The sequence below is a fragment of the Dipodomys merriami genome, unplaced genomic scaffold (genome assembly GCF_024711535.1).
Source record: "Dipodomys merriami isolate MVZ:Mamm:240054 unplaced genomic scaffold, mDipMer1.0.p SCAF_62, whole genome shotgun sequence".
NCBI classification, from domain to species: Eukaryota; Metazoa; Chordata; class Mammalia; order Rodentia; family Heteromyidae; genus Dipodomys; species Dipodomys merriami.
The window spans coordinates 2569688-2593007 of record NW_027206202.1 but is presented as its reverse complement, the minus strand read 5'-3'; the positions used below and the strand labels follow the sequence as shown (position 1 = coordinate 2593007).

Here is a 23320-nt window from a genome sequence, read left to right as displayed (position 1 = left end):
CTGACTGTACTCCATATGCCATCCTGAGCTTGTATGATTTTCCTCAATGCCAAGCTCTTCCACCACGCACCATCAATACTCAGGCTTATCTGACAGCCCTTTCAAGCTTTCTTTCTAGTCTTTCTGGGACGATTCACTGCACTATTCATCCCTCCATTCACATAGCCTGTCAGTTTTTTTTGTTTTTTGTTTTGCCAGTCCTAGGGCTTGAACTCAGAGCTGGGTGCTGTCCCTGAGCTTCTTTTTTACTCAAGGCTAGCACTCTACCACTTGAGCCACAGCACCACTTCCAGCTTTTTCTGTGTATGTAGTACTGAGAAATCAAACCCAGGGCTTCATGCATGCTAGGCAAGCACTCTACCACTAAGCCACCTTCCTAGCCATGTCAAGGCGCTTTAGTAGTGGGTTGAAGACTCTGCCTTCTCTCTCCAGCCTGGAAATGCAGGTGCAGTGGCCCGGGAGGAGCCTGGAGCCCTCCAATCACAAAGCACTCTCTCTGAGGGAGGATCAAGGCCAGCCGCCTTAATGACCAAGTTCTCTGGATGACTCAGAGAGGTCTAGCTCAGTCCCTCCCTCCAGCCAGCCTCCTTCCCAGGAAGCCAGATGTTTACTAAACAATCTTAACTTGGCCAACCTAAAGGAAGCTCAGAGTCAATGAGTCTCAAAGTTCTTTTAGCATCTCCCTCAGCTCCACAAGGCTCCAGTTTCCTCAGCCTCAGAGAAGGGAATGAGTACTCTCACCTGCTGCCCAAGCCACGAACACCTGGGGCATGAGCTTAGATCCCTACCTTTCCTCCCACTTCACTTCCCACCAGTTACCAATCCCTCTTGGCTGTCTTACCTAATGTCTCCAACCCTTCTCTTCATTTCCACATTCAAACTAACTAGACTGGTTTCCCACAAATCTCCCAGCATCTTCTCATTCCAGACTGGGCCCCCCTCCTGGGGCTTTGTAATAAAGGGCAAACACCCCGAGAGGAAAAAAATGATCACTGATTACCTCTCTGTGAAATGATTAAAAGTGGATTCTGGATCCAGATCTCTTAAGCTCCAATTCTGCAATCTATTCTTGCTAGTTGATGGCCTTAAGCGTGTCGCCTTATCATGCCTGCCCCCCACCCTGAATTCTCTCTCCATAAAAATGAGATAATACCCCTCTCAACAGGCTGTTGTAAAAAACCTTGCTCCACTTAAGAAATGACACTTATGTTTCAGTGGCAACTAATATTCCTCGTTCTCTACTTCTGATTCTACATGCTAAAGCCAAATTCAGCTGATTTCTTTTCTCTTTCATGTTTGCTGTTTTGTTTGGAATAATCTTTATCCAACGTTTAAGGTTTTTTTTGGGTCCAGTTGTGGGGCCTGAACTCTGGGCCTGGGCGCTGCCCCTCAGCTCTTCAGCTCAAGGCTAGCGCTCTACCACTTGAGCCACAGCACCACTTCCGGCTTTGTTCTTTTTGCTTATGTGGTGCTGAGGAATCGAACCCAGGACCTCAGGCATGCAAGGCGAGTGCTCTACCACTGAGCCACCTTCCCATCCCTTTCCTGGATATTATTAACTCAGGGACCCTCCCCTGAGACCTTTACAATATGGCTTAAGAACACTTGCCTGGAGTGGTACTACACTCCTGTAATCCCTGCTACTCGGGAGGCTGAAGCAGGAGGATTGAGAGTTGCAGGCCAGTCTTGACTAACATAACAAGACTGTCTCAAAATAAAAAATTCTGAACTGGGTACTGGTGGCTCACACCTGTAATTCTAGCTACTCAGGAGGCTGAGATCTGAGGATTGCAGTTCAAAGTCAGCCCAGGCAGAATACTCTGTTAGACTCATATCTCCAATGAACCACCAGAAAACCAGAAGTGGCGCTGTGGTTCAAGTGGTAGAGCGCTAGCCTTGAGCTGAAGAGTTCAGGGACAGTGCCCAGGCCCAGAGTTCAAGCCCCATGAAAATAAAAATAAAAATTCTGCCAGGTGTCAGTGTCTCACACCTATAATCTTATATACTCAGGAGGCTAAGATCAGGGAATCACAGTTCAAAGCCAGCCCAGGCAGGAAAGTCCATGAAATTCTTATCTCTAAATAACCATCAAAGAGCTGGAAGTAGACAGCACTAGCCCTGAGCAAAAAGAGCTCAAAGACAGGGCTGGGAAAGTGGCTCAGTGGTAGAGTGTTTGTCTTGCCTGCAAGAGGCCCTGGCTTCAATTCCTCAGCATCACATAAGCAGAAAAAGCCAGAAGTGGTGCTGTGGTTCAAGTGGTAGACCACTAGCCTTGAGCTGAAGAGCTGAGGGACAGTGCCCAGGCCCAAAGTTCAGGCTCCACGACTGACAAAAAAATAAATAAAACAAGCCAGGTGCAGGTGGCTCATGCCTGTAATCCTAGCTACTCAGGAGGCTGAGATCTGAGGATCATGGTTCAAAGCCAGCCTGGGCAGGAAAAGTCTGTGAGACTCTTATCTCCAATAAACCACCAGAAAACCAGAAGTGGCACTGTGGCTCAAGTGGTAGAGCGCTTGCCTTGAAGAGCTGAGGGACAGGGCCTGCCTAGGCCCAGAGTTTAAGCCCCATGACAGATAAAAATAAACAAAACAAAACAACAACAACAACAAAGCTCAGGGACATAGCCCAGGCACTGAGTTCAAGCTCCAGAACCTGCACACATTAATTAAAAAAAAAAAAAAGCTGGGTACACATTAATTTTTAAGGGTGCTGAAATCTGAGGATTGTGGTCTAAGGAGAGACCAGGCAGGAAAGTCTATGAGACTCGTAGGAAGTAACAACCCAAAAACCAGAAGTAGCACTGTGGATCAAACTGGTAGAGTGCTAGCCTTGAACAAAAACACTCAGGGACAGTGCCCAGACTGAGTTCATGCCCCATGACGCCCCCACCCCCCCCCCCCCCCCGCACCAAAGGGGGGGAGGGGGAGACTGGTGTTAACAGTTCACGCCTATAAATCTCAGCTACTTCACAAGGCTGAAATCTGAGGATCGAGGTTTAAAGCCAGCCTATGCAGGAAAAGTCCATGAGACTCATCTCCAATTAATAACTAGCAAAAAGCCAGAAGCGGAGTTGTGGTTCAAATGGTAGAGCACTACTACTAACCTTTAAGTGGGAAACGCTATGGGGACAGTGCCCAGGTCCTGAATTTAAGAAAAAAAATTTTTTAAGGGTTAGGGGATGTAGGTCAAGTGGTACAGTGTTCACTTAGCTCGTGTGGAACACTAGTTCAAGCTTAATATCATGCAAAAAAAAAAAAAACAAACTACCAAAACCTCGGGCTCTGTCGGTGGCTTAGTTTCTTCCTCTGTCTTGAAAAAGAAAACAGTTCCTTTTTTTTTGTCCTCACAGAGTCATGCATGGTGCGGATCAGGTGAGCTCGGTCAGTCCAGCTCTCAGAACAGCAGCTCATTGTCAGCACCGCCTGCAGCCCAGCAGCTAAAAACCCGAGGCTGTAAAAACCTGCAGCCATGCAGATTTCGCTGCTTCAGCTTTCTACTCCAGACTCGACCCCCCGAATGCCTCACAAAGCTTTGAGGGCGCTCCCAACCCCTGATCCCTGATCGGGCCTTCCTGCTCGGATGTAAAGGAAAGACTCTGGGGGCTCCAGCACCCCCCCCCGCCCCCACGCCCCGCCCAGGGCCCCAGTCCCGCTCCGTCCCGAGCCCCACCGCACCGGGCGTAATGGGACACCAAGCCCTACCGGAGCAGATTCCCGGGCCTTGCCAGCCCCGGGAGGCTCCAGACCCGCGTGCCCGGCGGCCCCCGCGCCCCGCGGGCCCCCCCCCCCCGCGCTCCCCGCCGGCCCCCCGGCCCCCGAGGCCCGGGCCCCCGGCCTGGAGGCTGACCGGTCCTGGAGCTGCAGGTCGGGTCGCTCGCGAGGCTCCTCGTAGAAGCTGATGCCCGGGTGCGTGGCCAGGGCCCGCCACAGGAACTCCTGCGTGTACGGCTCCAGAATGAGTGGGAAGGGGGGCACCCGGGTCTCCAGACGACTCCACAGAGCGGGCAGACATAAGCCATCGAGTCCCTCCAGGGCCACCTCGTCCAACAACGACTCCAGCGCGTCCATGGCTGCCTCAGTTGGCAGAGCCCCGGGGCGCATGCGCGCCTCGCCGCCCGAGAACTACCCTCTCCCGACTCAGGGCGCCTGCGCAGAACGATCGGCGGCGCGGGGAGGCGGGTCGGACGCAGACTAGGAGGAGGAGTCGCGCGCCGAGGTGACGTCACGCGCGTAGGGGCGGGATCCGTGAGTTGGACCTCGGCCGCCATTGGTGGGGAGTCCCGCTGTAACCAGGGGAACTGCAAACATTGTAGGAGCCACTTCCGGTCCGAGCACCCGGAACCGCCACCTGTAGGGATGGACGGTGAGTGTCCTCGGGCCCCACCGGGAGGTCGGGCGGTTATCCTCTCGTCCGTCTGGAGTCCTCCCGAGGCGGGATGCCAGGCCGTAGGCCTCTCGGATGGCCGTCGGCCGCGTGGTGGTGTCCGGCGTGAGGGAAAGGGCGGGCTGGGCGTGTCGGACGGGGAGCGGAGGCGTGGAGGGGCGGCCGCGGACCGGCCTCCCTGCCCGGCCGAGGTCGCGGGGGACCCCGGTTCTGGACGCACGTTCAGTGATGGGTTCTGCGGAACAGGCAGAAGCGGGGACCTGGGGACTCGGGGAGCTCAGAAAACGCTCTCTTCTCCCCCGGGTGCTTTGGCGGTCAGTAACCCGCGTCTAGAGAGAGTCTGGCTCCGGGCCGGGAACTCGGGGCGCGCCCCGGCCCACACCCGGGCAACTCTCCTGAGTACTTTTGAGGGGCACCGTTACGTTGTTTTACAGTGAAGGAAACCGATTCCTTGGAGTTAAGTGTCTTGCCCAGATTCCCCCGCCAACAAGCCAGCAGCAGAATGGCAGAATGACTCGAGGAGCCCAGATGCCCCTAGATGACGAGAGGAATGGTGGAGGGGGCCCTTTCTCCCCGAGCTTGCTGATGCACTCCGTCTGCGGGGTCAGGTCTAAGGAGGCCGCGGCTGAAAGTCAGTCCCCACCCCATCTGAAAGAGGAGATGCTCCCTTTTCAAGTTCCAGCCAATCGTCTCCTTGGAGCATTTCTCAAAACGATCAACTGCAGCCAATCAACCTGCAGCCAGTGGTCGTCTTGGGCCGCCACGGAGGGACCTCCCCCCCCCCCCCCCCCATTAGAACACATCATTGATGTCGAATGGCTTCTCTGATCTCTCCCTTTGCAAATGGAAAGGCTAATGTCCAGAGACTGGTATAGTCTGTGATAGAATCCAGACCTTTTTCCAAATTTCACTTTTGGCTCTTATATTCCCATAAATGGAGTGTGTGTGTGTGGTGGTGGGGGTGTTGGGGATGAGGGATTGGATTTCTTTCGAAAGGTACTGGGGTTTAAACCCAGAGCCTCTCACTTGTTAGGCAAGAGCTCTGTCACTTTAGCCATTCCCTAGTCACTTTTGCTGTGCTAGTTTCTCTCTCTCCCTCTTTTTTTTCTTTCCTTTTGATAGGGTTTTAGTGATTCTGCCTGGGAGGGCCTCTGGTTTTGATCTTTCTCCCTTTTCCCGCCACCTCCTGAGTAGCTGGAAGTATAGGCACTTACTTGTTCCCCACCCCCAGTGTTTTTTGTTGACCATTGTGTCTTGTGCTTAAAAGGCACCTTTGCCCTCTGTACTTGGAGACACTACACAAATGGCTTTTGGCATTTTACCCTGTGGAAAGGTCAATGTAAAGTAGCTATCAAACAACAGTTCTTAAACTTTTTAAGCCTGCAGTCATCTTTAGCTCTTCCACGCTTAAAAGAGCTTTATTGAGCTGGGGGCACATTCTTTCTTTCTTTCTTTCTTTCTTTCTCTCTCTCTCTCTCTCTCTCTCTCTCTCTCTCTCTCTCTCTCTCTCTCACACACACACACACACACACACACACACACACACAGAGCTTTGTGTGTGTTCCAGCTATGTTTATCAGAAATAAACCCTGAGCTGTGCCCCACTCATAATCCTTACTGGTCTGAAGGTTTATAACCAGAGGATTGAAGTTTGAAGCCAATAGGGAAGAAGAGTCTGTGAGACTCTGTCTTTAAAATAACCAGTAAAGCCAGGTGCTGGTGGTTCATGCCTGTAATCCTAGCTACTCAGGAGGCGGAGATCTGAGTTCAAAGCCAGCCCAGGCAAGAACATCCATGAGATTCTTACTTCCAGAAAACCAGAAGTGGCGCTGTGGCTCAAGTAGTAGAGTGCTAGCCTGGCGCTGAAGAGCTCAGGGACAGCACTCAGGCCCAGAGTTCAAGTCCCACACCCCCACCCGACAAAAACAGTAAAAAAAAACTGGAAGTATGACTCAAGTGGTAGTCAGTCAGTCAGCAAGCTGAGCTAGTAGAAAGCCCTGAGTTCAGACTCAACTACTACCAGAAGAAAAAAAAAAACACCAACACTGAGAAAGTCTTTAAACAGTTAATTTATTAAAAAAAAATAACAGACCCATTTACTTCTGAATATAAATATTTTAATGGATATATTTCCCACTGCAAGAGTGGTATTGCTAGCTAGGCTCTGGTGGTTCACACCTGTAATCCTAGCTTCTCAGGAGGCTGAGATCTGAGGATGGCAGTTCAAAGCCAGCCTGGGCAGGAAAGTCCCTGTGAGACTTATCTCCAATAAACCACTCAGAAAACCAGAAGTGGAGTTGTAGCTTAAGTGGTAGAGCACTAACCTGGAGCTGAAGAGCTGAAGAACAGTGCCCAGGCTAAGAGTTCAAGGCCCACAACCAACCAAAAAAAAAAAAAAGCTTTTTTTTTTGCTTTCTTAAATCTCTTCCATGTTCTTCATAATAGAAAACAGCTTGAGTCTCATTTTGGCATGCCAGCTTTTTGGGTTTTTGTTTTTGTGGTTGGTGGTGGTTTTTTTTTTTTTGTCATTCATGGGCCTGGGCCCTCTTCAGCTCAAGGCTAGCGCTCCATCACTTGAGCTACAGTGCCACTTCTGACTTTTTCTGTTTATGTGGTGCTGAGGAATTGAACCAGGGCCTCATGCATGCAAGGCGAGCACACTACCACTGAGCCACCTTCCCTGCTCTAGTGCCAGCTTTTTGTGAGCTCATAGGTTATGAAGATTTGGCCTCACACAGAGGAATTCCTTTGGTGTTTCCTGCCTTTTGACTGGCTATAGTAGCCATAGGTCAATTGGAAAATGTGAAATCAATAAGTTACACAAATCCATCAAGAGGTGCCATTGGAAGAGTTATTACCTAATGTCAGTGGCCCAGTTAACATCATTACCTATTTGGATTTTTAAAAAGAACTTAAGATCGGGGAAACTATTAAAGTAGTAGAATTAAGTTTTCCACTATTTTCGCTTGAAAACATCTTTTAATCATTAGCAACAAATACTGTCAGTATTGTCAATATTTTCTTGAATCGACAGGCTCTCTTCATTTAAGAAAATACCCACCAAATACCTAACTGAGTATCTATCACTCATCACTTGTAGTTCATGTAAGTAAAAATACTTTGAAAAAATATATAATTATAGGTTGAGATTTTTCAAAAATTTCAATACCTAAGGCTGGATGTTATTGACTCATGCCTGTAATGCTAGCTACTCAGATGGCTAAATCTGAGAGATTCTGTCTCCAATTAACCAGCAAAAAACAAGACTGGAGGCAAAACACCCTCAGAAATCGGGCTGCAGACTACCTCCAGGAAGCCTGTGTTGTTCCATCCGGCTGCTGACCATCTCTGTACTGAAAGCATGATACAGTCTCGTGAAAGAATCTCTTTGTTTTCAGATTGGTTACAAAAGGAGGCTACTCCAAAGGCTGATATCTAAGGATATTTGAAGCCATCCCAGTAAGGAATGTCCATGAGACTTACCCCATTTAACCACCAAGGAGCTGGAAGTGGAGGTGTAACTCAATTGGTAGAGAGCCAGTCTTGAACAAAGAAGCCAAAAGACAGCCTGAGGCTCTAGCCTTGGCCCAGAGTTCAAACCCCAGTACCAGCGCATGCACACATGCAGGCCTACACACAACACAAATTGGTTGTGAAAAGAAACCTTTAGTCTAAGAAAGCATTATTTACCCTAAGATTAGATTTAAGCTTTAGGGAATCCCATTGTCCATTCAATTTTATTTTATTTTTTGTCAGTTGTGGGGTTCGAATGTAGTGCCTGGGTGCTGTCTCTGAGCTCTTTTGATCAAGGCTAGAACTCTACCACTTTGAACCACAGCGCCCACTTGTTTTCTGGTTGTTAATTGGAGATTTAGAGTCTCATGAATTTTCCTGCCCTGGCTGGCTTTGAACCTCCATCCTCAGATCTCAGCCACTTGAGTAGCTAGGATTACAAGCACGAACCACCAGTGCCCTGATACCATTCCAAATTTTAAAACCAGGCTGGGAATGTGGCCTAGTGGTAGAGTGCTTACCTAGCATGCATGAAGCCCTGGGTTCAATTCTTCAGTACCACATAAACAGAAAAGCCAGAAGTGGAGCTATGGCTCAAGTGGTAGAATGCTAGCCTTGAGCAAAAGGAACTAGGGATAGTGCCCAGGCCCTGAGTTCAAGCCCCAGGATTGGCCAAAACAAACAAAAAGACACACACCGTGATTTCTCTCAAATATTTATAGAGACATATCTATTGGTTAGAGCAAAATATGCCTTAATGAATTTGATTGTAGTCAACTAAATAGAGCAAGGCTGCCTTACTAGGGCAATGGCTCATTTCCTCAGCTCATGTAGGAACAAGTGACCCCAAACTGGACAAACTGGTTTCTTCTGCAAACACTAGAGCTTTTCTCTTGGTTTTTTGACTTGGGGCCCATCCTGGCAGTCTCTGGAGCAGTACGATTAACACTCCTGGGTTGGGAGAAGGGCTGTAGATTGGAATCTTTGAGGTTCATCTGTGAGCCTCAGTTTTCTTGTCAATAAAAGATGGTGAAGCCTGCTTTGTTAAAGTCATGGCTGAAAGTGTTTAGTACACTGTCTGGCAATCAGGAGAATGTAGCGAGGGTGTGGATACCTGTAAACCAGCAGCCTTTTCTCAAGCTGCTGGTAGAACAGAAGTCACTTCAGATAAAGCTCTAGGCAACTAACTGTATTTGTGTGTGTGTGTGAGAGAGAGACAGAGAGACAGAGAGAGAGAAGTGGGGATTGAACTTGGGGCCTTGTTTGGCTTTTTCACTCAAGGCTGATGCTCTGTCATTTGAGCCACAGCTCCACTTTTGGCTTTTTGGTGGTTAATTGGAGATGTGTCTCACTTCCTTGCTTGGGCTGGGTTTGAAACATAATCTTCGGATCTCAACCTCCTAAGTAGTTAAGATTATAGGTCTGAGTCACCAGCACTGGGATCTTGGTAATTGCTCTCTCTTTGTTTAGAATGAAGCCCACATCTGCCTTTTTATTTACAGGCAGGCACCTGCCCATGGAATTGATCACCTTTGCATTAAAGTCAAGTTCCCTCTAGGGAGATGGTTTAGAAAAGAAATTCCACTCAGGTTTTGGGGAACATAATAATTAGACAAAAGTTCAGCACATCAGTATAATTAGAAGGGAATTTAAAAATTGTTCACTTGCTTTTGCTGCCCCCAGAGCAAATATTCAACACTTCCCGTTTATACTGTTCATTTGCTTAGCAAACTTTCTGGAAGAATTAATAATGACAAGATGAAATTTAGCCTGGCTTGTCCAAATAACTCCAAACTGCAAAATAGACCATGGTAGGATCCCGAGGGCTTTGCTGTTAGTGTGCTGTCGGTGCATCTTTCCTCTTCTGCCCTGTGTGCTGTTTGCCTGGGCTCTGGGACACCTGGCTCTTTTACTGGAAAAATCACCAAGCATTTAGCAAGCAAACAAAACCTGGAATCTTAGCTTCTATTTGTTGGCACTTTCCCTTCCCTCCCTCCTTTCCTCCCTCCCTTTTTTTCTTTCCTTCCTTCCTTCCTTCCTTCCTTCCTTCCTTCCTTCCTTCCTTCCTTCCCTCCTTCCCTCCCTCCCTCCCTCCCTCCCTCCTTCCCTCCCTCCCTCCCTCCCTCCCTCCCTCTCCCCTTTTTTCCTTCCTTCCTCCAATTCCTTCCTTCCCTCTTACCTTCCTCCCTCTCTTCTGTTCCCTCCTTTCCTCCCTCCCTCTATTGTCTCCCTTCCTTCCTTCTTGCCTCTCTTCCCACCTTACTTCCCTCCCTTCCTCTGTTCCCTTCCTTCCTCACTGTCCCCCAGTCCCTCCAACCCTTCCTCTTTTCCATCTGGTTTATTTCTTTGCATTTCACACTGTCACCGTAGTGGACAGGAATTTTGCACACTGTACTGTGCTTGTTTTTCCATATGGATGTTATTTAGGGACTCCGCATTATTTTATTTTATTTTATTTTATTTTATTTTATTTTTTATTTATTTATTTTTATTTTTTTGCGGTCATGGGGCCTGAACTCTGGGCCTGGGCTTGCTTCCTCAGCTCTTCTGGGTTCAATTCCTCAGCACCACATAAACAGAAAAGGCCAGCTGGAAGTGGCATTGTGGCTCAAGTGGTAGAATGCTAGCTTTGAGCTGAAGAGCTGAGGGACAGAGCCCAGGCTGAGTTCAAGCCCCGGGACTGGCAAAAAAGAAAGAGAAAGAAAGAAAAAGAGAGAAGAGAGCAGAGAGAGAGAGAGAGAAGAGCTGTTTAAAAAAATCCAGGGCTGGGGCTGGGAAGGTGGCTCAGTGGTAGAGTGCTTGCCTTGCATGCATGGGGCCCTAGGTTCGATTCCTCAGCACCACATAAGCAAAAAGAAAAAAGCCTATAATCCAACCTCCCTAATTGAGAGGAGATTTCAAGGCTAGTCACAAGAAAAAGTTCTTGAAGCCCATCAGTGGCTCAGGCCTGTAATCTTAGCTACTCAGGAGGCTGAGATCTGAGGATCACGGGTTCAAAGCCAGCCAGGGTAGGAAAGTCCCCATGAGACTCATCTCCACTGAACCACCAGAAAGCTGAAAGTGGCACTGTGGCTGAAGTAGTAGAGTGCTAGCCTTGAGCTTGAAAAGCTCACAGACAGCACCCAAGCCCAGATTTCAAGCCCCAAGGCTGACCAAAAGAAAGGAAAAAGAAAAAGTTCATAAGGCCCTACTTCATCCAGTGCAAAGCTCCACATGGTGGTGTGTGCCTGCCATCCCAGCTGTGCAAGAGTTGATAGAAGGATGTTGATCCTGGCTGGGCTGGGTAAAAAAACCACCCTATTCAAAAAAAAACTAAACTGAAAAGGGCTAGGTTCATGCATGGCTCAAATGATAAGAGTACTTGCCTAGCAAGCTGAAGATCCCGAGTTCAAACCCCAGTACTGAAAAAAGAAAATCTGAAAAAAAAAAATAGGTGTAACAGTAAATGTAAAAGAAGATCAGTTCTTCATATGAGAGGTTGCAACCAAAACAACTTCCTGGTCAAATCAGCCTGTAGACAGTTAATTTAGCTCATAACATCAGTTCTTTAATCTCTGAATTAGTTGTTGGAACTGAAACATTGGCAGATTTCTCCTAAATATCTGATTGTGGTGTTTTCTGGAAAACCTCAATAAAGTCTGGTACCCCAGGAGCAGGATTCTGTGTGGGAATAATTCCCCGCTGTTGGGAGGGAAGGGGTTGGCCTAGAGGGGTGGTATCTTTGCAGCACCCCGCAGAGCCCACCAGCCAGCTTCCCTCTGTATCCTGCTCTAATATTAACTTGGGCGATTCTGAAACTCCCACGGACTGTATTTGTTCTGTACAATGTCATCCTATCTGAAATAGGGGGAGGCTAGCCTCCAGAAAAACGTCCATAGTCTGGTAATAAGACCAGACTGTAAAGATAAATGCCTCTGGGCTGGGAAGGTGGCTCAGTGGTAGAGCGCTTGCCTTGCATGCCTGAGGCCCTGGGTTCGATTCCTCAGCACCACATAAGCAGAAAGAAAAAAAGCCGGAAGTGGTGCTGTGGCTCAAGTGGTAGAGCGCTAGCCTTGAGCTGAAGAGCTGAGGGACAGCGCCCAGGCCCAGAGTTCAGGCCCCACGACTGGACCCCCCCCCAAAAAAAAAAGATAAATGCCTCCAACCCAACATGGCAGTACCTAGAAGAAAACATTTGTAAGCCAGGGACTCGTGGCTCACACCTGTAATCCTAGCAAGTCAGGAGGCTGAGGTCTGAGGATTGCTGATTGAAGCCAGCCCAGGCAGAACACTCCATGAAACACTTCTCTCTACAATTAAACACCACAAAGTCCGAAGTAAAGCTGTGACTCCAGCGGTAGAGTGCCGGTCCTGAGTGAAAAAACTGTGGGACATCACTCGGGCCCTGAGTTCAAGTACCAGTATACCACTACCCACACACACACACACATGCACGCATGCACACACACACACACACACACACACACACACACACACACTCCCATCACATTTGTAAAAGTCATTTCTTTCCCAAAGCACTCTGGCCCATTGCCTGCCTTTGTAAATAAAGTTTTATTGAAACACAGCTGTGCCCATTCATATCCCTGTAGGAAAGGGCTGCCCTCATACCTTGGCAAAGACCTCATGGCCCACAAAGCCACTAATACTTCAGCTGGGCCCTTTACAGAGTCAGTTTGCCAACTGCTGCCATGAGGACAGCCCAGCGTGGCACTGTGCTGGTGCTAATTTTAGCCAGCACAGCTCAAAGACAGCAGAGCTAGCTGTCCCCATGGGTGGGGGTGAGCCTAAGGCCTGGCATTCCCATTGGGCTGTGGAAGAAGAGGTCAAAGGTTCCAGGACAGAATGAGCAAACCCCCATCCTTGGCTCCCAGAGCTAAAGCCCTGTGCTTGCCTCTATTCCTTAGTAGAAGGCTGGGGTGGGGGGTGGGGGTCCTGCCAGCTGGAAGGAGCTTGGGGCTGTTTGCTGAGCTCCTTTTACAAGAATAGGAAAAGTCTTGAAGGGAAAAAAACAAAATGTTTAAATAGGGATACAGGGTTGACCCATTGTAACAATGAGATGCACAAGACACTGTTGAAAAACAAAGGGGGGGGGGGAGTGTAGTTGTGGAGGTGGGAAGGAAGGGATGGTAGGGAAAAACAAAGGAGGAGGCAACAATGCTTGATAGGAAATGTACTCATTACCTTGCTCATGTAACTGTAACCCCTCTGTACAGTATTTTTACAATAATTTTTTTTTTTTTTTAAATAGGAAAGTCTTGCCAGGCCTTGCTGGCTCAAGCCTGTAATCCTAGCCTCCCAGGAGTCAGATCTGAGGATCACGGGCAGGGTAGGAAAATCCATGAAATTCTTATCTCCAGTGAACCACCAGAAAACCAGAAGTGGCGCTGTGGCTCAAAGTGGTTGAGGCTAGCCTTGAGCAAAAGACATGGATAGTGCCAGGCCCTGAGTTCAAGCCCCAGGACCAAAAAAAAAAAAAAAAAAAAAGTCTTGAGCCGCATGTCTCATGGGGTGCAAACACTTGTGGCTCTTTGCATTTGTAATAGCTGTGCACAGACAGATCCCCCTGACTTGAACAGCTCTGGGGCAGCAGTCCCCCAATCCCAGACTCCTCATAAAACTGTTATTGCCCTGCCCTAAGGTTTTATTTTGGGTTTGGTCTGTAGATGAGTCTTTCCATATACAAAGCTGGGACTTCAAGGCTAGTGGTTCATGACTGTAACCTTAACTACTTAGGAGACTTGAGATCTGAGGATCATAGTTTGAAGCCAGCTCAGGCAGAAAATTCTGTGGAACTCTTATTCCCAGATAACCACCAAAAGGACAGAATTACATGGCTCACGTTTTAGAAGGCTAACGTTGAGCAGAAGAGCTAAGAATCAGTGCCCAGCTGTGAGTTCAATCACTCTTTCTCCCTCTCTCCCTTCCTTTCCCCCCTCCTCTCCCCCCCCCCCCCACACACACTGACCACTGACTTCACAAAGAAATCTAGGCTTAGGCTCCTCGATAAGATCTTTGGCCATGTTGCCATATAGAACTAAGCAGACTTTGGGCCCGTGATGGTGATTTGGGCCTCTTCTTGCTCAGGGCTCTGGGCCCGTCGTCAAGGGCCTGTGTCTGGCACTGAGTGTATTGGCCTCCCTCAGCAGCTGAGATTTCAACCCTGCCCAAGCCATCTGGCTTGGCCAAAGCCTGTTCTTCCCCATGTCCCTGCCTCACCCATGCTGTGCTTTCTGCCAGCCGGGGCCTTTCACGTCACTTCAGCCTATAGACAGGGTGACAGGTACCACCCCTGCAACAGCTGTGCCTCTGCCTGTACGTTTCTCCCTCTGTGAAGGCACTCTACTGGCACGGTGTGTGCCAGTACTGGGGCTTGAACTCAGAGCCTGTGTGCTGTCCCAAGGCTAGTGCTCTACCACTTGAGCCACACGTCCACTTCGGGCTTTTTTGGGTGGTTTCTTGGAAATGAGAGTCTCTGGATTTTCCTGCCCCAGCTGGCTTTGGACCAAGCACCCCAGATCTCAGCCTCTTGAGTGGTTAGGCTTGCAGGTGTGAGCCACCAAGGCCTGGCTTCTCTCCTTCTTTTGCATGCCTAAGGCCTGGCACACAAATGGTTTCTGGGTTGACTCTAACCGGGAAAGAGATTAGCCTATTTGTCTCCCGGTAAATTATTGGCAAATCTCCATAAAGTAGACCGAAATGGTTCTTGGGGCCAAGCCTCAGAGCCGTTCCCAGAGCCCCTTGCTTACTTCCTCCCTTTCTCAGACACAGCTCAGCCCAGACGTGACACCCTTGGCAGAGCTCCATGTATGACCACTGCAGCCTCTCCCCGACTTTCCAGCTACCACCTGCTTTCCCCGCACACCCATCCCTGTGCAGTCAGACGTGCTCCCGGCCTCCACTCCTTGATGGGCCAGGCAGGGAGGAAGGGATAGAATGGTCACCTGCAGGGACAGCCACACAGTTCTAAATTCTAAGAGCTTGCGGGTTTCCTTTGTTTTCCCACTAAAACCAGAGGCTGGGTGCTAGTAGCTCATGCCTGTAATCCTAATCACTCAGGAAGCTGAGGTCTGAGGATAGAGGAAAAAAGTCCATGAGACTCTTCTTATCCTCAGTTAACCAGCAAGAAGCCAGAAGTGCAGGTGTAGCTCAAGTGGTAGAGGGCTAGCCATGAGAAAGGAAGGGAGGGAGGGAGGGAGGGAAGGAAGGAAGGAAGGAAGGAAGGAAGGAAGGAAGGAAGGAAGGAAGGAAGGAAGGAAGGAAAGAAAGAAAGAAAGAAAGAAAAAATAAAAAGAGAAAAGAAGGAAGGAAGGAAGGAAAGTGAGGAAGGGAGTGAGTTAAATAAAGGGAGAAGGAAAGAAACCCAACCTACTTAGATACATTTGCAAACCCACCTACAGTCCCAGGTTAGAGCTGGCAGCACTTGGCAGATCGGGGACACGATCCCATTTGGGGAACCTCAAGTACCTCGACCCCTTGAAGGGAACCCATGCAGGAGTAACAAATCTGGAGGACTGCTGGTCCAGATAACAAATGATGTCTTGGGCTAAAATTATTTCAGGTGCTGCTCCTTTCCACATCCAAATGTACACAGGGATATTCAATTTCAGAAAGATATCTGTGGATTGTCAATTTCTTTTGTTGGCTGTAGGGCTTGAACTCAGGAACTTAAACGAGGCGATGTCCCTGAGCTCTTTTGCTCAAGGCTAGCACTCTACTACTTTGAGCTATAGCTCCACTGCTGGTTTTCTGGTGGTTAATTGGAGATAAGAGTCTCCACGGATTTTCCTGCCCAGGCTGGCTTTGAACCTCAGCCTCCAGAATAGCTAGGATTCCATTCCCAACAACTGTCAATTTCTTAAGGCACGTGACCTACTCTGTCTAGCAAATGGATAGCCAGATGTTGTAGTTCATGCCTAGAATCCCATTTTTGGAGGCTGAGCTAGGAAGATCTAGAGTTCTAGGCCAGTTTGGGCTACCTAGGGAGACCCTATCCAAACACACACACACACACATACACACACACACACACACACACACACACACAATGATAATTTTATCTACGTGGGTAGCTGTGAGAATTAGATGCCTAAAGCCCTTTGATCAGGACCTGGCATTGAGTGAAGGCAGTTAATGTGTTTCCGGTGGTGGTGGTGGTGATGATGACAAGGATGAAGATGACAGCTCTCAGCTAGACACCTGAACCGTCCATCTCATTTCTGCTATAGGGAGAAACTTCTCTGTCTATTTGGACTTGACCTGAGGCCCTTGGAAAAGGTGGGCAGTATGCGAGATGCCTCTGCCATCTGGCTGGCTGCTTCCCTCAGAGTCTCCTAAGGTGGCCAGGCAGGGCCCTGCATGGTCAGATCTGTCCCTCATTCACAAGAATCCAGAACTCTGCATTGTAAAACTGAGACCCTTTGCCCCATGCCAGTGACTTGCGCCTGTAATCATAGCCACTCAGAAGGCTGAGATACGAGGACTGAGGCTCAAAACGAGTCCAAGTGACTCATCTCTAATTAACCAGCAAAAAGCCAGAGCTGGAGCTGTGGCTCAAATGATCAGGTATCAGCCTTGAGCAAAAAAGCTAAGGGACAGCACCCAAGCTCTGGTTTCAAACCCTAGAACTCACACACACACACACACACACGCACACACACGCACACACACATGCATGCACGCACACACCCCAGGGTAAAGGACCACCCTCTCTCCCTGTTTCCTCTTGTGGCTCAGTTCACCAACCCACTTCCTGATTCTGCACAGAGAGCCAGGGAACAGAAGTTGGGAGTAGACGTACTAGACTTGGGCAGCGATGGGGGTGGGAATGTTAAATTCGGACTTCTTGTGGTACTAGGGCTGGAACACAGGTTTTGCTATTCAAGAGCCTTTTGTTTGTGCTTTTAGAGACAGTCTTTTTTGGGGGAAAGTGGGGGGGGGGCTTGAACTCTGGGCCTGGGCACTGACCTTGAGCTCCTTTGCTCAAGGCTAGTACTCTACCACTTGAGTCACAGTGCCATTTCTGGCTTTTTCTGTGATTAATTGGAGATAAGAGTCTCTGGAACTTTCCTTCCCTGGCTGGCTTAGAACTGAAATCCTCAGATCTCAGCCTCCTGAGTAGCTAGGATTACAGGCATGAGCCACTGGCACCTGGCTTAGAAATGGTCTTAACTAACTCTACTTGGGCTGGCCAGGGGCTTTGCTCTTCCTGCCTGTGTTGCTAGAATTATAGGCATGTGTCAACATGCCCAGTTTTCAAATGCTGCCTTGTTTTCCTTTATGGTGGTGGTACTGCTTTGGTTTTTTTTGGTCCGGTCATGGGGCCTGAACTCTGGGCCTGGGCGCTGTCCCTCAGCTCTTCAGCTCAAGGCTAGCACTCTCCACTTGAGCCACAGCGCCACTTCTGGCTTTTTTCTTTGCTTATGTGGTGCTGAGGAATCAAACCCAGGGCCTCATGCATGCAAGGCAAGCACCACTGAGCCACCTTCTCAGCCCTGGTCCTAGGGTTTGAACTCAGGATCTTACACCTGCTAAACAAGCACTCCACCAGGCCCCAAATTGGACTTATTTTTGTATGCTGGTATTGGGGCTTGAACTCAGGGCCTGGGCACTGCCCCTGAGCTTTTTTTCTCAAGGTTAGTGCTCTGCCACAAGCCACAGATCCACTTCTGCCTTTTTCTGTGATTAATTGGAAATAAGAGTCTCACAGACTTTCCTACCCAGGCTGGCTTCAAACCTCAATCCGCAGATTCAGCTTCCTGGGTGGGATTATAGATGTGAGCTACTTATGCCTTGGCCTGCCTGGCCTGCCTGGCCTGCCTGGCCTTCCTTCCTTCCTTCCTTCCTTCCTTCCTTCCTTCCTTCCTTCCTTCCTCTCTCTCTCTCTCTCACATTCCCATTTTTTTTTTGGCGGGCGGGTGGTGGTGTCAGTTGTGGGGCTTGAACTCAGGTCCCCTGAGTTCTTTTAGCTCAAGGCTAGCACTTTACCACTTTGAGCCACAACACCACTACTGGTTTTCTGTTGGTTAATTAGAGAGTCTCATGCACTTTCCTGCCTGGGCTGGTTGGAACCAAGATCTTCAGATCTCAGCCTTCTGAGTAGCTAGAATTACAGGTTTGAATCACTGGCCTGGCTCCTTGTTTTGTTTTCTTTTTCTTTTTTTTCTTTTTTTTTGGGGGGGGGGTCCAGTCGTGGGGTCTGAACTCTGGGCCTGGGCACTGTCCCTCAGCTCTTCAGCTCAAGGCTAGCACTCTCCACTTGAGCCACAGTGCCACTTCCGGCTTTTTTCTTATGTGGTGCTGAGGAATCAAACCCAGGGCCTCAAGCATGCAAGGCAAGTGCTCTACCACTGAGCCACCTTCCCAGCCCTGTTTTGTTTTCTTGAGACAAGTTCTCACCCAGACTGACTGACCTCAGCCCTTGAACCTCCGGTCTCCACCTCTTCAACTCCTGAGCGCTAGAAGTCTAGGCGCGTGCTACCACACCCAGCTCTACTTCCTTAGAACTCTGAAAGCTCTCTGGTACTACTTCCCATATTTTTTCAAGGCAGCTCAGCAGATGGTTGGGGCTTGGGGGGAGGGGGGGAGGAAGGGGCAATATAGATGCTCTAAAGGTGCTTGAACTTGGATGCACGTGTGTTTTCACAAGTACAGAGTCCTCCTGTGTGCTGTGTAGTGCACTGGGGTGGGAGGGGGAGGCAGGGCGAGTCGAGGAGCTTCGGTGATGAATGTGAAGATAGCTCCCCATCCATTTCGGGCAGGGAAGTATGTTGTCACCCAGGCCACTGATTAGATTACAGAAGCGTGGCGTTTACTTCGCTTTACTATTTCAAATGGAAAGGAATCAATATTTTCCAATTATCTCCAATGGAGTATCAAACTTACCGCGTTGTATTTCCTTTTGCCATCCCAGAGAGAGCTGGGGAAGGGGTGAGGACGGCGCGGCGCCTGGCAGAGGGGAAGACGTCTTCACTGCATTCATAGCTGTGCCTGCGGTCCCTTCCAGCTTGCCCATTCAGGGATGAGTCTGTGGCTCATTCTGCACGCAGGGCTACATTCTCTACACCCGCCCAGGTGTAAAGAAGCCACACAGCAGCCTGGGGGCAGATAGGACAGAAAGACTTTCCTGGGAAAATGGTCAGATAAACGCTCTGCAGAAGGTTAAAGTCCGGGGCCTGAGGGTGAGTTGGGGGGTGGGGGGGAAAGGCAGGTTTGTGTAAGCTGAGAGCTGATTGGAGGAGTCTGGCAATTCTCGGAGATGGGAGTGCTCTGGGAAGAGGGAATGTAACCTGCCTAGGCCCTGGGGCAGATAGGGGACTGGAGAGGAGAAGGGAGAGGGAGCTGACTGGGGAGTCTAAGCCTGTGGGGTGGAGCCCAGATAATAGCAGAGCCTGAGGGCTTGGATTCTCTGCTACACTCGAATGTGTTTGGGGGATCTAGCCGGCTAGGCTGGGTTTTATTGACAGGATCTTGCTAGGTAGCCTCAGCTCCGCGAAGTGCTGAGATTCTAGGCATGCACTACCACATCTGGCTTTTGTCATTTGGCATCCATGGTTTTTGTCTGTCTGTTTTCAGTGCTAAGGATGGAACCTAGTGCATACATGTTAGGCAACCAGAATGCTATCGAGTCACACCCCCAATTCCTATTTGGTCACCTTGGGAAAAATCCAGGCTAATATTGTTCTGGTGATAGACCAGACAGACAGTTAAGGCAGCTATTGGAAAAGAGTAGAAAGAAGCAGGGTGGTGGTAGCTCACACCTGTAATCCTAGCTACTCAGGAGGCTGAGATCTGAGGATCGCTGCTCAAAGCCAGCCCGGGCAGGAAAGTCCATAAAACTCTTTTCTCCAATAAACCACCAGAAAACCAGAAGTGGTGCTGTGGCTCAGCTAGTGGCGCTGTGGTAGAGTGCTAGCTTTGAGCTGAAGAGCTGAGGGACAGCGCCCAGGCCCAGAGTTCAAGGCCCACAACCGACAAAAAAAAAAAAAGAAAGAAGAAAAGTAGGGCAGTCCAGTGGCTCACTGCTCAGGAGGCTGAGATCTTAGGGTCATAGTTCAAAGCCAGCCTGGGCAGGAAATCCCATGAGACTCTTACTTCCAGTTAACCACCAAAAAGCCAGAAATGGAGCCATGGCTGAAATGTTAGAGCACCAGCCTTGAAGGAAAAAGCTAAAGGACAATGCTCAGGCCCTAAGTTCAAGTACCAGCACTCTCTCTCTCTCTCTCTCTCTCTCTCTCTCTCTCTCTCTCTCTCTCTCTCTCTCTCTCTCTCTCTCAACCAAGCAAGGACCAGTGAGCAAGTTATAAACAATCATTTCTAGTTGCTAGCTGCTGTTGGGTCTGCAAGGGGCCTTTGCACGAAGCGTTTGCTGGGGGTAACAGTTGTAAACTGGGCCCTGGAGTTAGAATTCCATGGCCAGTGCTAAGGGAGTGTGGCTGCAACACTGTTCCCTGCTTCCCACAGTAAATGGAACTTACAGGCCCAGGCCTGCCTGGAGACACATCTGCGGCGGGCTGGGAGCTGAGCTGTAAGCCAGCCTCTCCCTGCCTCTCAGCCTTGCTCTTTATCTATTGAACTTCTGTGACTTTGATGGGAGGTCCTTAAGTCAACTGGAAGGGGGTCCACGCTGTCAAGATACGCATAGCTGCTGGGCACCAGTGGCTCACGCCTGTAACCCTGCTCAGGAGGCTGAGCTAAGATCATGGTTGAAAGCCAACCAGAGCAGAAAAGACCATGAGGCTCTTCAGCTAACCAGCAAAAAGTTGCGAGTCAGGTGGTAGAGCACTAGCCTTAAGCACAAAAGCCCAGGGACAGCACCCAGGCCTTGAAGTTCAAGGACCAGTACAAAACATTACTGAAGTTGCACAAAACAGAACACTGAAGTTGCCCTTAGGTGAGGTAGCAGCCCTGCAGCCCGCCCTGCCACCTCCCCCCTACACTTGATCTGCATGTATACAAGCACCACAGGTGGATTTGGGGGTGCTCCTGTCCTTGAAGAGGGGTACACAGGTAGGCAGGCAGTGGGTAAAGCACCCTGAGTAGCGGGATAGCAGCCAGGCTGTCTCAAATCCTTCCCCTATTTGCTGTGTGGCCTTGGGTAGCTTGCTTTACTTCTCTGAGCCAGCAGCATTGCAATTGAAAGTGGGAGATACTATTCACAGAAGACTTTGCCGAAGGCTGGCAGGCGATCTGCGTTAGGATGGACACATGCTTCTCCCATGACTTGTCCAGACACGGCTGTGCTTTCCTCTTTCCTCCTGTCTCCTTTGCCTTCTCTATCTTATCTAGACATTTCTTAAAACCTTCACCCTTAAGTAAAATCTCAGCTCACCCGCAGGCTGCTGGTCTCGCTCAGAAACTTGTTTCCATTTCCAGACGCTACATTTTGTCCTCCATTCTTATCTCTCATCCTTTACAGATCAATTTCTCTAAAAAGTGATGATTGTCTTCTGAAAATATCCCGCGGTCTCTTCTGGAGACTCTGGGAGGCCCCGCGGGTGGTAGAGGTCACTCCGCCTCGGGTTGACAGTCTGTGTCCCCTCTAGGCCTGGGAGGGGAAAGTTTATTGCGTTTCTTCTCGTCTCCCGTTGTGTTGTTGTTGTTGCTTATTGTGGTAGTACAGGAGCTTGAATTCAGGGCTTGGGTGTTGTTCCTCAGCTTTTTCCATTCAAAGCTGGGATTCTACCACTTGAACCATACCTCTAGCCCAGCTTTTTGCTGGTTAATTGGAGATGGAGACTCACTTCTCTGCCCAGGCTGCCTTTGCAACATCACCCTCAAGATCTCAGCCTTGTGAGTAGTTAGGATTATTGGCATGAGCTACTGGTGTCAGCTTCCTTGGAACTGTTAATATGTTGCTCATTTTGGTTTTTTGGGTGAGAAATAGATCCAAATAAGTCATTCAAAAATGAAAACAATTTAGGAGTGGGATATAGCAACAAAGCTCTTGCCTAGCAAGTGCAACGTCCTGGGTTTGATCCCCAGTACCAAAAAAGAAAAGAAAAGGAAAAAAAAAAAAAACACAGTTAAAAAAATGGAGACAGGGCTGGGAAGGTGGCTTAGTGGTAGAGTGCTTGCCTTGCATGCATGAAGCCCTGGGTTCGATTCTCCACATACACAGAAAAAGCCGGGAGTGGTGCTGTGACTCGAGGGGTAGAGTGCTAGCCCTGAGTAAGAGAAGCTCAGGGACAGTGCTCAGGCCCTGAGCTCAAGCCCCAGGACTGACAAGAATAAATAAATAAGTAAAGGAAACACTATGAAGTGTAGAGTATGAGGAGAAGGCGCGGGGTTGGGCACGGAAGCTGTGCAGCGGCTCCCAGCAATGACATTGACAGCTGTGTTGTCTCCCAGCCCCTGCCAGGGCGGCTGCAGACCCCTGCTGGTGGCCAGCGCAGGTGGGATGTCTGCCATGGACATGAGGTGGAAATGACGTTGCCTTGCGGAGGTAGAAGAAGCAGGTGCCCCAGGGGCCCTCACACTGAGACAGCAGAAGAAATAAGTTACCCCACGGGGAACCAGGGTGTCCTTTGACCTGCACCCGTGGGATGGATGGGGGGCCAGGGTGGGTTTCACCTGGCTACCCGTGGGCTCCAAAGCCTGGCGAGGGGAGAGGCCCCAGTGAAACCTGCCTCCCCTCATCTGGCACCTCATAAAGCCATCGGACAGGCAGGCCCCGCCTGCCACCGGGAAGCCTTTCTTCTAATCTCCTTATCCATGGCTTGGAGCTCACAGCACCGTGAAAGACAGATCCCAGAAAGAGTTCTGAAAGGCAAATAGTCTCCAGCACATTCACCCCCAGCCCTTCACCATGCTGGGGCTCGAACTTAGGGCCTCCAGCCCTCCCTTAACCTTTTCATTCCCAGCTGGTGCTCCATCACTTGAGCCACACTTCCAGTTTGTTTGACTGCCTGCCTTCCTTCCTTCCTTCCTTCCTTCCTTCCTTCCTTTCTCTCTTCTTTCTCTCTCTCTCTCTCTCTCTCTCTCTCTCTCTCTCTTTCTCTCTCTCTCTTTCTCTCTCTCTCTCTCTCTTTCTCTCTCTCTCTCTCTCTCTCTTTCTTTCTCTCTTTCTTTCTCTCTTTCTTTCTCTCTTTCTTCCTTTCTTTCTTCTTCTTTCTTTCTTTCTTTCTTTCTTTCTTTCTTTCTTTCTTTCTTTCTTTCTTTCTTTCTTTCTTTCTTTCTTTCTTTCTTTCTTTCTTTCTTTCTTTCTTTCTTTCTTTGCTGTTTATTGGAGATAAGAGTCTCCTGGACTTTCCCACCCAGGCTGGCTTTGAACCGAGATCCTCGGATCTCAGCCTCCTGAGTAACTAGGATGACAGGTGTGCACCACAGGCTCCCAGCTCCAGCACATTCTTGATCTGCCTTTATTCTCCTACTAGACTTCAGTGAGCTAGCTGCGGGACAGCGATGCTCTGTGGTTTGGAGGGCTGGT

General features: G+C 49.4%; 2 protein-coding genes across 7 annotated transcripts in view; one reads left to right on the top strand and one right to left on the bottom strand.

The window, feature by feature from the left end:
* The window catches only part of Gtf3c1 (general transcription factor IIIC subunit 1), a 53382-nt gene extending 49268 nt beyond the window's left edge, over nt 1–4114 (bottom strand). For 3 of the 4 annotated variants that reach the window (XM_070004285.1, XM_070004286.1, XM_070004288.1), the window contains exon 1: nt 3847–4114. In XM_070004285.1, the coding sequence (XP_069860386.1) occupies nt 3847–4100 (254 nt within the window). In that variant the 5' untranslated portion in view covers nt 4101–4114. The remainder of the gene's footprint in view (nt 1–3846) is intronic. The other variant, XM_070004287.1, reaches the window with a different exon arrangement.
* A 162-nt stretch (nt 4115–4276) lies between these two features.
* Katnip (katanin interacting protein) overlaps nt 4277–23320 on the top strand; it is a 117666-nt gene continuing 98622 nt past the window's right edge. For 2 of the 3 annotated variants that reach the window (XM_070004279.1, XM_070004277.1), the window contains exon 1: nt 4321–4362. In XM_070004279.1, coding sequence (XP_069860380.1) covers nt 4356–4362 — 7 coding nt within the window. In that variant the 5' untranslated portion in view covers nt 4321–4355. Of the gene's footprint in view, nt 4363–23320 lie in introns of all 3 variants that reach the window. The other variant, XM_070004278.1, reaches the window with a different exon arrangement.